The sequence below is a fragment of the Notothenia rossii genome (assembly GCF_949606895.1).
Source record: "Notothenia rossii genome assembly, chromosome: 11".
In the NCBI taxonomy this organism is placed as follows: Eukaryota; Metazoa; Chordata; class Actinopteri; order Perciformes; family Nototheniidae; genus Notothenia; species Notothenia rossii.
The window spans coordinates 487,843-505,222 of NC_136910.1; the positions used below are offsets into that span (position 1 = coordinate 487,843).

The 17,380-nt window shown below is 47.8% G+C and overlaps 1 protein-coding gene and 1 long non-coding RNA gene across 3 annotated transcripts in view; one reads left to right on the forward strand and one right to left on the reverse strand.

The window, feature by feature from the left end:
- rpp30 (ribonuclease P/MRP 30 subunit) overlaps positions 1-17,380 on the reverse strand; it is an 18,954-nt gene continuing 1,574 nt past the window's right edge. The window contains exons 4-12 of one of the 2 annotated variants that reach the window (XM_079658023.1): positions 16,015-16,080; positions 8,392-8,463; positions 3,787-3,876; positions 3,513-3,629; positions 3,403-3,432; positions 3,293-3,330; positions 2,954-3,033; positions 237-317; positions 1-166 (exon numbers count right to left, since the gene is read on the reverse strand). In XM_079658023.1, the coding sequence (XP_079514149.1) occupies positions 126-166; positions 237-317; positions 2,954-3,033; positions 3,293-3,330; positions 3,403-3,432; positions 3,513-3,629; positions 3,787-3,876; positions 8,392-8,463; positions 16,015-16,080 (615 nt within the window). In that variant the 3' untranslated portion in view covers positions 1-125. Of the gene's footprint in view, positions 167-236; positions 318-2,953; positions 3,331-3,402; positions 3,433-3,512; positions 3,630-3,786; positions 3,877-8,391; positions 8,464-16,014; positions 16,081-17,380 lie in introns of both variants that reach the window. The other variant, XR_013803859.1, reaches the window with a different exon arrangement.
- Positions 237-2,412, forward strand: LOC307024158. The gene is made up of 3 exons (XR_013803860.1): positions 237-1,612; positions 1,690-1,805; positions 1,885-2,412. It is a non-coding gene; the product is annotated as an uncharacterized lncRNA (long non-coding RNA).

Genomic DNA, 17,380 nt, shown 5'->3' on the forward strand with positions numbered 1-17,380 from the left:
TTCAATAAAGAAATACAACTTTATTCACAAAACACATGAAAAACATTCAACGCAAAGAGATCATTCAGGATGATTATGGGATGTCTAGAACAATAAATCACTTAGTCCCGCCCCTCAGCTGTCAATCACGCGCCAGGCTTGGCTCTCTTGGCTGCAGGAGGGTCACCTGCACAGGTAAACACAGGTAAGTATATATGAACTGATACATCATGATCTGTTGCTAGGAGACCATCTACCTGTGTCTCCAGCTGTCTTTGTGGGCGAAGCCTCTGGGTGCTGCACCGTGTAGATGATGCCGCTCGCAGTCTTCCTGGTTTCTGACACACACACACACAGCATTACTATTTACAGTAGTATGTACAATAGTGCTAACACTTTTTCCTGGGGGGTATACTACGAAGCTGGTTCAACCTAACCTGGATATGTTGGAGTTAGCCGGTTGGCCTGATCCAAAACATACGTGCTCTCGCTAAACGGTCCTACGACGCTGGTTATCAAGTGGATCGCTCAAGCCAGCCGTGTCCTATCTAGTGAGGAGCGTTCACATGAGAGGGGTGGTATCTGGAGCATTCGACCAATCACAAACATGGAGAAGCGTACTGACAGCGCAGCGTCATACTTCCTGAATGAAAAGTCAACTATAATATTAGACACATGAAGAAGTTAAACTTTAAACATCCATGACTTAAACACTTGATCCAGGATCAAAGCCACATAGCTGCACCTGCAAGGTGAATACAGCTGGTAACAGAACAAGTGTTTGAATGCGTACATGAACAGGTTTATGATATCACTGCCCCGTCTAAGACACCATCTGACTTTCATTACATTTGACTCGAGTGTTTACTCAACTTAATGTGTTGCTTCAAATAATCCTTCTGCATCCAGTATGTGACACTGTGAGTGTTGCACGGCCAGATACGGCTCAGCTGACTCAGATAAGGAGATGATACATGATGATGTGATATGCCGCGGACTGTACTTAATGTTACTCTGATCCGGTTACTTATGTTGTGGCAGATATTTAAGTAAGCTTTCTTAACGCTAATGTTCTAATAGTCAGATTGCTCTGAAGATGGGAGGTGATATTCTATTCATGTTCACGTTCACACAGTCAGTGATTTTTGCCGGCCGTCTTTCCTGCAACGGCAGCTTTCCTGTATTTCCTTTCTCCTGTAATCTGACTTGATCGCTTTAAACTCCGCACACTGAGCTCTGATTGGTCAGCAGGCAGTGCTTTCACTGAGTTGAGCTCTTAGCCTGCAACCTAACCTGCTCCGGGGCAGGTTAGCCGTTCAGCATCAGTTACCATGGAGATCTAGCCCGCTAAAAAGAGAACCAGCTTCGTAGGACCGGAAACCCTGAGTCTCCCTGAAGTTAGCCGCTAAGAGAACATCCTGCTCCGTAGTATACCCCCCAGGTGCTCAAAGACACAGTGCTGAGAAAAAGGAAATAAAATCAAATAAAAAAATATGAAAACAGCAACACAACATTATTCACACATTAAAAGCCAGTCTGAAGAGCTGTGTTCTGGTCCGTGTTTTGAAGGTGGGGGGGTCAGTCTCTGATGTGGGAGTGAGTTCCAGAGGCAGGGGGCCAGGTGGTGCAGCAGGTCGGTGAGGGCCTGGTGGTGCAGCAGGTCAGTGAGGGGGTGTGGTGGTGCAGCAAGTCGGTGTGGGGGTGCAGCAGGTCAGTGAGGGGGCCTGGTGGTGCAGCAGGTCAGTGAGGGGGCCTGGTGGTGCAGCAGGTCAGTGAGGGGGCCAGGTGGTGCAGCAGGTCGGTGAGGGGGCCTGGTGGTGCAGCAGGTCAGTGAGGGGGTGTGGTGGTGCAGCAAGTCGGTGTGGGGGTGCAGCAGGTCAGTGAGGGGGCCTGGGGGTGCAGCAGGTCGGTGAGGGGGCCAGGTGGTGCAGCAGGTCAGTGAGGGGGCCTGGTGGTGCAGCAGGTCAGTGAGGGGGTGTGGTGGTGCAGCAAGTCGGTGTGGGGGTGCAGCAGGTCAGTGAGGGGGCCTGGGGGTGCAGCAGGTCGGTGAGGGGGCCAGGTGGTGCAGCAGGTCGGTGAGGGGGCCTGGTGGTGCAGCAGGTCGGTGAGGGGGCCTGGTGGTGCAGCAGGTCGGTGAAGGGGCCTGGTGGTGCAGCAGGTCGGTGATGGAGGAGGGGGTTAGAGTGGCGTTGTTGAGGCTGAAGTTCTGGGTGGTGTTGGTACGGGATGGGGGTTTGATTATAATGTCTGATTTGTCCCTGTTCAGTTGAAGGTAGTTTTTGCATCCAGGACTTAATTTGTGAGAGACAGTTGGTGAGTGTGGGGTGATGGTTTTTATTAGGGAGGCACCGAATATTCGGCCACCGAAAATTATCGGCCGAAAATGCTTAAAAAGGCCCTTTCGGCTTTCTAACCCTATCACCGAATGTCAGAGAAAAGAAAATGCACTTGACTTGGAGTTAATGTACTGTGTGCATTCAGAAGAGCTGAATAAATGTTTTATGGACCCATAATAGACATACATTATATATATATATATATATATATATATACATATATATATATATATATATACATATATATATATATATGTATATATATATATATATATATACATATATATATATATATATATATATATACATATATATATATATATATATATATATACATATATATATACATATATATATATATATATATATATATACATATATATATATATATATATATATATACATATATATAATGTATACATTTTTTACCAATGTTGTTCAGCTGCCTGATTATGGAAAAATACATGATTATGGCAAAACTTAACTTAAATAATAATATATATATTTCTATTAATCATTTTCGGTTTCGGCCAAGAATTTCCCATTCGGTGCACCCCTAGTTTTTATGGAGCTGTAAAGTCGGATGTCAGTAGTAGTACCTGAAGTATGTACAGCAGTAGTATTAGTAGTACTTGTACCTGCGTGCAGCACCACTGATCGGCAGGAGGAGGAAACGGCATCTTTAGAATCTCCGTCTGACAGACCGAACAACAAACCTCTGAGCAGCACTCAGGAAACACACACACACAGTTTTACTCACACACACACACACACACACACACACACACACACACACACACACACACACACACACACACACACACACACACACACACACACACACACACACACACACACACACACACACACACACACACACACACACACACACACACACACACACACACACACACACACACACACACACACACACACACACACACACACCAGTTGTTTTGGACCAATAGGAAGGATACAGGTTGGTGATGTCATAGGGCCCTCTGAGCTCCAGAGGCTGAGGAACCATCATTGATTAGTCATTCATAATAGTTATTGATGATGTAATGATCAGATGTTCATGACTGACCGTTTCTGCTGCGCTGCTCAGGATCACGTTCTGAAACACAGAGTGACGGACAGGTGAGTGATGCTGCAGGCCCCGCCCCCTCTGACATCACTGTGACATCACAGACCTACCCTCCCCCTGCAGCTCTCCATCAGCGCGGTGCTGTTAGCGATGGTGTAGCGCCGCCTGGTGGAGTCTCTGAGCGCTGCAGCGTACGAGACCTCGAACACAACGCCTCGCTCTGTGGCCTGCACACACACACACACAGACAGACACACAGACACACAGACAGACAGACAGACAGACAGACAGACAGACAGACAGACAGACAGAGACACACACAGTTATAGTAAGTTGGAAAGTTTAAAAAAAGTAATGAATAATAATAATAACTTTAACTCTCACCCCGTTGACCGGCGCTCTCTTAAAGATAAACGGGAGTTTCTCCGTCACTGAGATACAGATGATGTCCACGTCACAGATCATACAGGCTGCCTACACACACACACACACACACACACACACACACACACACACACACACACACACACACACACACACACACACACACACACACACACACACACACACACACACACACACACACACACACACACACACACACACACACACACACACACACACACACACACACACACACACACACACACACACACACACACACACATATAAATATATACAATTTCAGAATCAAACAGAGCACTCTCATAATAACGTAACACTATCAGAGACTGGATACACGCACACCTACACACTGTACCACACACACACCTACACACTGTACCACACACACACACTGTACCACACACACACACCTACACACTGTACCACATACACACCTACACACTGTACCACACACACACACCTACACACTGTACCGCACACACACACCTACACACTGTACCACACACACACCTACACACTGTACCACACACACACACCTACACACTGTACCACACACACACACCTACACACTGTGCCACACCTACACACTGTACCACACACACACACACACACCTACACACTGTACCACACACACACACACACTGTACCACACACACACACCTACACACTGTACCACACATGGGCGCGGGAAGGGGGGTGCTGAGGGCGCTGCAGCCCCCCCTAGCGGCAGACAGGGGGTGCGTAGCTCCCCTGTCTGAATTATTATTTGAGGGTTGTTGCTGCTCCCGCTGTGCATAATCTGTGTAATATGGAGCCAATAAATTCCACATTGTTGGTAAAATAATATTTCGGCCTGCCCCGAATGTTTTTTCTGTAGCCCCGGACAATTCTACCTCAATAATATAATACATTAACCGTGCTTTACGTGAACCTCATCAAGACACTAGAAAGGACGGCAGGACTGTAATTTCCCGTGTTCAGTGAATGCAACAGAGGCAAGACACCAGACCAATCAGAGAGTTGCATGGAAATAAAAGTGTGCTTGTTTCATTCAAGCTCGCGGCTCTGTGTGTGTGCGGAAATAGCGCATTTAGTGTGTGTGAGAGAGGGGGAGAGAGAGAGAGAGAGAGAGAGAGAGAGAGAGAGAGAGAGAGAGAGAGAGAGAGAGAGAGAGAGAGAGAGAGAGGGACCGGTGCCAGCAGCAGGGACCGTGTTGTTAGCATCTGGTTAGCTAGCTGCACTAACGGACATACGGAGCTGTTTGTTCCACAACAAGCTGGAGGAGAGCTCTCCTCTCAGACTGAGGGGCTCAGGTGAGCTAAAGGACTCTCTGAGTGTTTAGATAGTTCACTTTAGTCTAAGTTATCTCAGTGGGTCTCAAACGGTTTGTCAAAAAATTATTCAAAAGATTATTTCCGCGGCACACCTTCATATGATCATTATAGTTATAAAAAAAACAAGAGAATAAAGGAAAAACAGTTATGAAATACTGTATGGCAGTAAAACAAGAATACAGTTTGAAAGGGGAGTGATTTGTAAAATATCCATAAAGAAAAAGAACATCTGCTTTCAGTTGTGTTTCATCTGGGTGTTGAGAGATGTATCCATAGATCTCTTAATGTTGCTCTCAAAGTGCACCAGATTGATGCTTTTAACTTCAATATTTAAAAAAAATCTTCCCGGGGGAGCATCCCCCCGGACCCCCCTAGAGGAGGTGAGGTCCGCTCCCCACTCGTAAAAAATAGCACTTTACCCCTGCCTATATGCCGTGAGCTGATTATCGAACCTTCATTGTAACAGTCGCGGGTTTACTGTGTGTTTGCGTGTGGGGATTTTTTTGTGCGTGCTCTATAGTGCCCGTAATAGTGTTCACTGGAGTCCAGCACCTCCGCACCCCCACTCAAAATACCTTCCCGCGCCTCTGCACACACACACACACACACACACACACACAGCTCCTAAACCATTTAGTGAAGCACTAAATGTTTTTAGAATCATCTGGACTCTTTGTTTGTAGATATCTACTAAACTAAAGCAGAGACAGAGAGTAGGTCTGTTACACTGAGTGATATATATTATACACACTGCTCTGCTTTCTGCACGGACCTCTCAGCTGTTCTCTCTGGAAACATGGCGTCGTGATGAGAGCAGTTAATAAAATAATATCCAGGGGATGCATGCAGAGCTGTGATTGGCTGAGATCAGTCCGGCCGTGCGTCACGACTCTTTGAAACATCTCTGTTCCCGGAAATGCATCCACGAAGGAGCCGAGGAGGAGCCATCAGTGTCTCCTCGGTTAGAGCTCCTCCAGAGAGCCTCTTCTCTCCTCTCTCCTCTCTCCTCTCTCCTCTCTCCTCTCTCCTCCAGAGAGCCTCCTCTCTCCTCTCTCCTCTCTCCTCTCTCCTCTCTCTTCTGTTAGAGCTCCTCCAGAGAGCCTCCTCCAGAGAGCCTCCTCTCTCCTCTCTCCTCTCTCCTCTCTCCTCGGTTAGAGCTCCTCCAGAGAGCCTCCTCGACGCTCGATCCTCGGTCCTCGAAGTGCATTTAGAGAAATGAGATGTCCTTCAACATGGCGCGCTGAAATTCGTTTCCGGGTCACTACCGGAGGACCGAGGAGTCGAGGAGGTGAAATTGATGAGATGAGAAAGGGCCTATGAGAGCTGGTCACAGGGATGCGTTCAAATGTAGTCAGTAATTTGAAGAACTGTCAAAATGGCGAAAGCAGATAAAGTTGAGCTCTAAAATCCTCCAGCATCACTGAAGTCTCCGGTTTGGGAACATTTTGGTTTTGCAGTTACGTACAAGGATGACGGACAAAGACAGGTGGACCGAACCAAAGCTGTTTGTCGGCATTGTTCAACTAACATTGGTTACGCGGCAATACATCAAACTTGCACACTCATTTGAAAAGGCATCACCCGAACGTGAGTATCACCGGTACCAAAAGAAAAAAGACTGAAGTGCAAACCCAACTCCCGCTAGCATTTAAGCCTCCACCACTCGCAACAAGTTCAGACCGAGCCAAAGCTATTACAAACGCCATCCTTATGTTGCCATGTTAGCAAAGCGCTACCTGGCTGTATCTGCTACCTCTGTCCCTAGCGCAGTGGTTCCCAAAGTGTGGGGTGCGCTTCCCCATGGGGGGAGCAGAGGTATGACAGGGGGGCGCGAGAGACCAGGAGGAAAAATGGTTATTAAAAAAATATATATATATATAAATCATAATTTCAAAAATTATTGAATCGAAAATAATATGATACAGTACTATTACGTCTGTGTCTCTGTGTTTCATTAAAGCTCTGTGTGTGTGGAACGAGCCATTTTGTGTGCGTGCACGAGCGAGAGAGAGAGAGAGAGAGAGAGAGAGCGCACCGGTACCGGAGATCGTTGTTGTTAGCTTCTGGTGCTAGCGAGCTACGCTAACGGATATAAGGAGTTTTTTCAACAGCAGAGTGGAGGAGAGTCCTCTCCTGTCAGACTGAGAGGCTCAGTGAGCTAAAGGACTCTCTCAGTGTTATCTCAGTGGGTCTCAAACATTTTGGTCACCATTAATGTAAACAATGATTTCCGAGGCACACGTCTATATGATCATTATAGTTATAAAAAAATAAGAGAATAAATGAAAAACAGGTTTGAAATACTATCTGACAGCAAAACAAGAATACAGTTTAAAGGGTGATCCACAAAATATCCATAAAGAAAAAGTAAATCTGTTTCATCTGGGTGTTGAGAGAGGTTTCCATAGATCTCTCATGTTGCTCTCAAAGTGCACCAGATTGATGCTTTTAACTTCAACATTTAAAATAAATCTTCCAGGGGGAGCATCCCCCGGACCCCCCTATGTGAGGTCCACACACCACCTAAACAAATAGCACTTTACCCCTGCTTACACCTGTATGCCGTGAGCCTTCATTGTAACTGTCACACTGTGTGTGTGCGTGGGGAGTGTTGCAGTAGAACATTCCTCTGTAGCGCCGGTACATTAATGGGAAACCATAAATGTTTGAGCACCCTCTATGAACCGTCAAGCTACCCCACAGCACCCCCAAAAGAAATCTCTGGCGCCGCCACTGAGCCTGACTTGTGTTGGGGGGGCCCGACAGAAAGTTTGGGAACCACTGCCCTATCGAGAGGGTGTTCTCCACAGCAGGAGACATAGTGCCAGCAGATCTGCCCTTTCAGCAAGCAGTGTGGACAAGTTCATCTTTCTTTAAACAAACATGAAAATACAACGACAAGCAAGTCCTAATGTCAAACTGCTGCTTAGGTACGAGCACAGTTCAGATACAGATGATCTCAGCTCATCAAAATGCTGCACCTTAATGTTTATTTTATTATATTTTGTATTTATTTGAGTGAATATTCAGTTTAATAATAATAAAAAGATATATATATATACTGTATATATTGTGATCATTTTTTCTGCTGTACCGAAAACGTACCGAACCGTGACCTAAAAACCAAGGTACGTACCGAACAGCTCACGATGAAGTTATTACCCCATCAGATAATAATCCAATGCAGAGGCAGTCATGTGACATCATACATTATTTATATGTATATTTATATCGTGTTAAGTCGTCTCACGTGGAACAGCTTCTCTGTGGTCGGCTGAACAGCCAGCAGGTCGAACCCCCGATACTCTGCCGCCGTCGCTCTCTGAGGGTCACATGTACACAAACTGAGGTCAACAACAACAACATCACAGTAACAACCATCACATGTACACAAACTGAGGTCAACAACAACACACATCACAGTAACAACCATCACATGTACACAAACTGAGGTCAACAACAACAACATCACAGTAACAACCATCACATGTACACAAACTGTACAGTCTGTAAACTAGCTCAAAACCTTTGTTTCTTTCACCTGAACCTGTTTTCTATCTATGTCAGTCTGTCTTTGATTTGACGCTGGTTTTGTATTAGCCTACCATCTTCCAGTTTATATTAAGTGAGCATTGTATATTCAATACCTCCACTGCTGCAGTTAGACTGTCTCCCTCTTACCCAACATACACAAGAGCCTACTCGTAAAAATGGCCACACCCTTGATCTTGCCATCACTGGTGATGTCACGGTTACCAAAACCCACACTCTTGAGCTTAGCATGTCAGACCACTAGGGGTGTAACGGTATACGTACCCGTACCGAAATTATTCGGTACGGGCCTTTCGGTTCGGTACACGTGTGTACCGAAATGTACCGAACGACTATGACGTTAAACGTAAAAAATTGAGAACGTGAACAACTTTTTGGAAGTAATCTCCGGTGCTGCGTCGCAGCATTCAGAGTAATTTGCTCACATTGGGTTCAACGCCTCATAGAGCGAGCAAGTCATTTCATTGGACGAGAGGCATACTATGAGAGCTGGTCACAAGGATGCGTTCAAATGTAGTCAGTAATTTGAGGAACTGTCGAAATAGTGAACGCAGATAAAGTTGAGCTCTAAAATCCTCCAGCATCATTGAAGTCTCCGGTTTGGGAACATTTTGGTTTTGCAGTTACGTACAAGGATGAGGGACAAAGACAGGTGGACCGAACCAAAGCTGTTTGTCGGCATTGTTCAACTAACATTGGTTACGCGGCTGGCAATACATCAAACTTGCACACTCATTTGAAAAGGCATCACCCGAACGTGAATATCACCGGTACCAAAAGAAAACAGACTGAAGTGCAAACCCAACTCCCGCTAGCATTTAAGCCTCCACCACTCACAACAAGTTCAGACCGAGCCAAAGCTATTACAAACGCCATCCTTATGTTGCCATGTTAGCAAAGAGCTACCTGGCTGTATCTGCTACCTCTGTCCCTAGAGAGGGTGTTCTCCACAGAGACATTGTTAGTGCCAGCAGATCTGCCCTTTCAGCAAGCAATGTGGACAAGTTCATCTTTCTTTAAACAAACATGAAAATACAATGACAAGCAAGTCCTAATGTCAAACTGGCTGCTGAGGTACGAGTACAGTACAGTTCAGATACAGATGATTTCAGTTCATCAAAATGCTGCATCTTAATGTTTATTTTATTATATTTTGTATTTATTTTAGTGAATATTCACAGTTTAATAATAATAAAAAAATATACAGTGGGGCAAAAAAGTATTCAGTCAGCCACCAATTGAGCAAGTTCTCCAACTTAAAAAGATGAGAGGTCTGTAATGTTCATCCTAGGTATACCTCAACTATGAGAGACACAATGAGAAAACAAAATCCAGAAAATCACATTGTCTGATTTTGAAAGAATTTATTTGTAAATGATGGAAAATAAGTATTTGGTCAATAACAAAAGTTCATCTCAATACTTAGTTATAAACCCTTTGTTGGCAATGACAGAGGTCAAACGCTTTCTGGAAGTCTTCACCAGGTTTTCACTGTTGCTGGTATTTAGGCCCATTCCTCCATGCAGATCTCCTCTAGAGCAGTGATGCTTTGGGGCTGTCGCTAGGCAACACGGACTTTCAACTCCCTCCAAAGCTTTTCTATGGGGTTGAGATCTGGAGACTGGCTAGGCCACTCCAGGACCTTGAGATGCTTCTTACGAAGCCACTCCTTCGTTGCCCGGGCGGTGTGTTTGGGATCATTGTCATGCTGAAAGACCCAGCCACGTTTCATCTTCAATGCCCTTGCTGATGGAAGGAGGTTGTCACTCTAAATCTCACGATACATGGCCCCATTCATTCTTTCCTTTACACGGATCAGTGGTCCTGGTCCCTTTGCAGAACAACAACCCCAAAGCATGATGTCCCCCCCCCCCATGTTTCACAGTAGGTGTTCTTTGGATGCAACTCAGCATTCTTTCTCCTCCAAACACGTCGAGTTGAGTTTTTACCAACGAGTTCTATTTTGGTTTCATCTGACCATATGACATTCTCCCAGTCCTCTTCTGGATCATCTAAATGCTCTCTAGCAAACTTCAGACGGGCCTGGACATGTACTGGCTTAAGCAGGGGGACACGTCTGGCACTGCAGGATCTGAGTCCCTGGCGGCGTAGTGTGTTACTGATGGTAGCCTTTGTTACTTTGGTCCCAGCTCTCTGCAGGTCATGGACTAGGTCCCCCCGTGTGGTTCTGGGATCTTTGCTCACCGTTCTTGTTTCTCATGTTGACCCCACGGGGTGAGATCTTGCGTGGAGCCCCAGATGGAGGGAGATTATCAGTGGTCTTGTATGTCTTCCATTTTCTAATAATTGCTCCCACAGTTGATTTCTTCACACCAAGCTGCTTACCTATTGCAGATTCAGTCTTCCCAGCCTGGTGCAGGTCTACCATTTAGTTTCTGGTGTCCTTGGACAGCTCTCTGGTCTTGGCCATAGTGGAGTTTGGAGTGTGACTGTTTGAGGTTGTGGACAGGTGTCTTTTATTCTGATAACGAGTTCAAACAGGTTCCATTAATACAGTTAACGAGTGGAGGACAGAGGAGGCTCTTAAAGAAGAAGTTACAGGTCTGTGAGAGACAGACATGTTGTTTGTTTGTAGGTCATTCTGTCTCTCATAGTTGAGGTATACCTAGGATGAACATTACAGGCCTCTCATCTTTTTAAGTGGGAGAACTTGCTGAATTGGTGGCTGACTAAATACTTTTTTGCCCCACTGTAAATATATATTTTATGTTTCGTGATAATTTTTGCTGCTGTACCGAAAACGTACCGAACCGAACCGTGACCTGAAAACCGAAGTACGTACCGAACCGAAATGTTTGTGAACCGTTACACCCCTACAGACCACCGGATGGTGCTGCTGGATGTCATGTCTCAGCCATTGGATCCTGGAAAAACACGTACCATAACCTTCCGTAAGACCAAGGACATAGACCATAGTCAGCTAACGTCTGTCCTCTCCTCTGTCCCCTCCTCTGTCCTCTCCTCTGTCCTCTCCTCTGCCCTCTCCCCTCTGTCCTCTCATCTGTCCTCTCCTCTGTCCTCTCCTCTGTCCTGTCCTCTGCCCTCTCCTCTGTCCTCTCCTCTGTCCTCTCCTCTGTCCTCTCCTCTCTGTCCTCTCCTCTGTCCTCTCCTCTGCCCTCTCCCCTCTGTCCTCTCCTCTGTCCTCTCCTCTCTGTCCTCTCCTCTGCCCTCTCCTCTCTGTCCTCTCCTCTGTCCTCTCCTCTGTCCCCTCCTCTGTCCTCTCCTCTGTCCTCTCCTCTGCCCTCTCCTCTGTCCTCTCCTCTGTCCTCTCCTCTCTGTCCTCTCCTCTGTCCTCCCCTCTGTCCTCTCCTCTCTGTCCTCTCCTCTGTCCTCTCCTCTGTCCTCTCCTCTGCCCTCTCCTCTCTGTCCTCTCCTCTGTCCTCTCCTCTGTCCCCTCCTCTGTCCTCTCCTCTGCCCTCTCCTCTGTCCTCCTCTCTGCCCTCTCCTCTGTCCTCTCCTCTGCCCTCTGTCCTCTCCTCTCTGTCCTCTCCTCTGTCCTCTCCTCTGCCCTCTCCTCTGTCCTCTCCTCTGCCCTCTCCTCTGTCCCCTCCTCTGTCCTCTCCTCTGCCCTCTCCTCTGCCCTCTCCTCTGTCCTCCTCTCTGTCCTCTCCTCTGTCCTCTCCTCTCTGTCCTCTCCTCTGCCCTCTCCTCTCTGTCCTCTCCTCTGTCCTCTCCTCTGTCCTCTCCTCTGTCCTCTCGTCTGCCCTCTCCTCTGCCCTCTCCTCTGCCCTCTCCTCTGTCCTCTCCTCTCTGTCCTCTCCTCTGTCCTCTCCTCTGTCCTCTCCTCTGTCCTCTCCTCTGCCCTCCCCTCTCTGTCCTCTGTCCTCTCCTCTCTGTCCTCTCCTCTGCCCTCTCCTCTGTCCTCTCCTCTGCCCTCTCCTCTGCCCTCTCCTCTCTGTCCTCTCCTCTGTCCTCTCCTCTGCCCTCTCCTCTGTCCTCTCCTCTGCCCTCTCCTCTGCCCTCTCCTCTGCCCTCTCCTCTCTGTCCTCTCCTCTGCCCTCTCCTCTGCCCTCTCCTCTGTCCTCTCCTCTGCCCTCTCCTCTCTGTCCTCTGTCCTCTCCTCTCTGTCCTCTCCTCTGTCCTCTCCTCTGCCCTCTCCTCTGTCCTCTCCTCTGTCCTCTCCTCTGCCCTCTCCTCTCTGTCCTCTGTCCTCTCCTCTCTGTCCTCTCTGTCCTCTCCTCTGTCCTCTCCTCTCTGTCCTCTCCTCTGCCCTCTCCTCTGCCCTCTCCTCTGCCCTCTCCTCTGTCCTCTCCTCTGTCCTCTCCTCTGCCCTCTCCTCTCTGTCCTCTGTCCTCTCCTCTCTGTCCTCTCTGTCCTCTCCTCTGTCCTCTCCTCTCTGTCCTCTCCTCTGCCCTCTCCTCTGCCCTCTCCTCTGCCCTCTCCTCTCTGTCCTCTCCTCTGCCCTCTCCTCTGCCCTCTGTCCTCTGTCCTCTGTCCTCTCCTCTCTGTCCTCTCCTCTGTCCTCTCCTCTGTCCTCTCCTCTGTCCTCTCCTCTCTGTCCTCTGTCCTCTCCTCTGCCCTCTCCTCTCTGTCCTCTCCTCTGTCCTCTCCTCTGCCCTCTCCTCTGCCCTCTCCTCTCTGTCCTCTCCTCTGTCCTCTCCTCTGTCCCCTCCTCTGTCCCCTCCTCTGTCCTCTCCTCTGTCCTCTCCTCTGCCCTTTCCTCTCTGTCCTCTCCTCTGTCCTCCTCTCTGTCCTCCTCTCTGTCCTCTCCTCTGTCCTCCTCTCTGTCCTCTCTTCTGTCCTCTCCTCTGTCCTCTATCCTCTCCTCTGTCCTCTCCTCTCTCCTCTCCTCTCTCCTCTCCTCTGTCCTCTGTCCTCTGTCCTCTGTCCTCTCCCCTCTCCTCTGCCCTCTCCTCTGCCCTCTCTCCTCTGTCCTCTCCTCTGTCCTCTGTCCTCTCCTCTGTCCTCTGTCCTCTCCTCTCCTCTCTCCTCTCCCCTCTCCTCTGTCCTCTCCTCTGTCCTCTGTCCTCTGTCCTCTCTCCTCTCTCCTCTGTCCTCTCCTCTGTCCTCTCTCCTCTCCTCTGTCCTCTCCTCTGTCCTCTCCTCTGTCCTCTGTCCTCTGCCCTCTCCTCTGTCCTCTCCTCTGTCCTCTCTCCTCTCCTCTGTCCTCTCCTCTGTCCTCTCCTCTGTCCTCTGTCCTCTCCTCTGTCCTCTCCTCTGCCCTCTCCTCTGCCCTCTCCTCTGTCCTCTCTCCTTTGTCCTCTCCAGGCCCCATGCTGCACTCTCACTAGTGCACTGGTCTAACACCCTGTTTGAGTGCCTAGACAGGCTGGCACCTGAAGCAACCCGAGTGGTGTCTTTCCATGGCTCTGCCCCACGGTACACTGACCAGCTTACAAAAAAGTAAAACATCAGGCTTAACATCGCCAAAGCCTCCTCAAACCAACCTGTCTCTCCCAAACATCCTGTACTCCATCAAATGCACCAACCCTGAACTGCTTCACGGAGGTCGCGCAAACTGAGCTTTCAAAAATCATCTCAGCAATGACCTCATCGAGCTGCGCCCTTGATCCTACCCCCACCTCCCTACTGAAAACCTGCTCTCCATCCATTATTCCAACTGCCACCATCATAATAAACAAATCCTTGTTGAGTGTTGAGGTCCCCCCCTCCCTCAAGCTGGCAGCCATCAGGCCTGTCCTGAAGACGCACAGCCTGGATCCTGAGGTACTCTCAAATTACCGCCTCATCTCAAACCTGCCTTTTTTAGCTAAAGCTCTGAAAAAAGTTGTTGCCCTTCAGCTTCATCTCCACACTCATGAGCTCTATGAAACCTTCCAGTCTGGTTTCAGAGCAGCTCACAGCACTGAAACAGCTCTGGTCAGGGTTCTAAATGACCTGCTGATGGCGGCTGACTCTGGTTCACCAAGCCTACTCACCTTGCTGGACTTAAGTGCAGCATTTGACACTGTTGACCATCGCATCATGTGTCGGCGACTCCAGGAGGTGGGAATCGCTGGCAAGGCTCTGGACTTTTTCCACTCATACCTCACAGGAAGACAGGAATATGTCCGTCTTGGAAAAAGCACCCCCGACACACACTATGTCGCCTCTCCTTGGGCCACTGCTCTTTTTAATTTACATGTTGCCCCTGGGACAAATACTGAGGAGCCATAACATCAGCTTCCACACATATGCTGCTGATGACACACAGATTTATTTCCGAAATGCCCCGGATAAACATCTGGCACTTTCAAATGTCTCAAGATGCCTGGAACACATACACCACTGGATGAGCAACAGCTCCCTCCAACTAAACAGCAGCACATCAGAGGCCACTCTGATTGGAACACCATATCAAACACAAACAACTGATATCCCTCATATCAGCATCAATGGCCACTCCATTCCCCTCTCCCCACTTGTAACGAGCCTTGGTGTGAAACTGGACTCATCCCTTTCATTCCAAGCACACATAAAGACGGTCTGCCAAGCCTCACACTACCACCTGAGAAACATCTCCAAAATGCGACACTCCCTCATAAACCGGATGCAGGAAAACTGCTCCATGCCTTCATCACCTCCCGCATTGATTACTGCAATTCTCTGCTTGCAGGCATTCCAGCAAAAACCACTCCGAGACTTTACAATATGTACAAAACTGTGCCGCCCGGATACTCACAAAAACACACAAATCAGAGCACATCACCCCGTCCTCCACTCACTCCACTGGCTCCCTGTAACACACCGGATCAACTACAAAGTGCTCATCATGGTCTTCAACGCCATCAACCACACTGGCCCCGCCTACCTACAGGAACGGCTAACCAGAAAACATTCCCATACCCCACGCACACTCAGGTCAGACAGCTCCAATCTCCTGGTTGTTCCGCGGACAAAACTGGTCACCATGGGAAACCGTGCTTTCTCCTCCCTGGGTCCACGTCTGTGGAATCAGCTTCCAGAGAACAGACGGACCTCGGCATCACTCTAAGTTTTTAGGAAATGCCTGTTCCACACCGCATTTTACTGACTGTCCTTTCCTTTATTTATTTATTTTTAAACCTTTTATGCTCTTAACCTTTTATTTTTATTTGTTATATTGCCATATTTTATCCAATATGCTCCTTTAGATATTTTTTTACTTATTGCTTTGTGAAGCACCTTGAGATGACGTTTGTCTTTAAAGTGTGCTATATAAATCAAATGTATTATTATTATTATTAAATACCATCACACGTACACAAACTGAGGTAAACAACAACAACATCACAGTAAATACCATCACATGTGTACACCAAACAAGAAGAACAGGGATATGTATTAAAACTGTGAGATTTCAAAATAAAAGCACACTCACAAAGTGACTGGAGTCTGACATCATCACCGTCAGCCTGTTCAGCACTCTGATTGGACGAGAGCGACCCTGAGAGTGAGACAGGTGTTACAGAGAGTGCGACAGGTGTTACAGAGAGAGTGAGACAGGTAATACAGAGAGTGAGACAAGTGTTACAGAGAGTGAGACAGGTGTTTACAGAGAGTGAGACAGGTGTTTACACAGGTGATTACAGAGTGAGACAGGTGTTCACACAGAGAGTGAGACATGTGTTACAAAGAGTGAGGCAGGTGTTACAGAGAGTGAGACAGGTAATACAGAGAGTGAGACAAGTGTTACAGAGAGTGAGACTGGTGTTACAGAGAGTGAGACAGGTGTTACAGAGAGAGTGAGACAGGTAATACAGAGAGTGAGACAAGTGTTACAGAGAGTGAGACAGGTGTTTACAAAGAGTGAGACAGGTGTTTACACAGAGAGTGAGACAGATGTTACAGAGAGTGAGGCAGGTAATACAGAGAGTGAGACAAGTGGTACAGAGAGTGAGACAGGTGTTTACACAGAGAGTGAGGCAGGTGTTTACACAGAGAGTGAGACAGGTGTTTACACAGAGAGTGAGGCAGGTGTTACAGAGAGTGAGGCAGGTGTTTACACAGAGAGTGAGACAGGTGTTTACACAGAGAGTGAGGCAGGTGTTTACACAGAGAGTGAGACAGGTGTTTACACAGAGAGTGAGGCAGGTGTTACAGAGAGTGAGGCAGGTGTTACAGAGAGTGAGGCAGGTGTTTACACAGAGAGTGAGACAGGTGTTTACACAGAGAGTGAGACAGGTGTTTACACAGAGAGTGAGACAGGTGTTTACACAGAGAGTGAGGCAGGTGTTTACACAGAGAGTGAGACAGGTGTTTACACAGAGAGTGAGGCAGGTGTTTACACAGAGAGTGAGACAGGTAATACAGAGAGTGAGACAAGTGTTACAGAGAGTGAGACAGGTGTTTACAAAGAGTGAGACAGGTGTTTACACAGAGAGTGAGACAGATGTTACAGAGAGTGAGGCAGGTAATACAGAGAGTGAGACAAGTGGTACAGAGAGTGAGACTGGTGTTACAGAGAGTGAGACAGGTGTTACAGAGAGAGTGAGACAGGTAATACAGAGAGTGAGACAAGTGTTACAGAGAGTGAGACAGGTGTTTACAAAGAGTGAGACAGGTGTTTACACAGAGAGTGAGACAGATGTTACAGAGAGTGAGGCAGGTAATACAGAGAGTGAGACAAGTGGTAGAGAGAGTGAGACAGGTGTTTACACAGAGAGTGAGGCAGGTGTTTACACAGAGAGTGAGACAGGTGTTTACACAGAGAGTGAGGCAGGTGTTACAGAGAGTGAGGCAGGTGT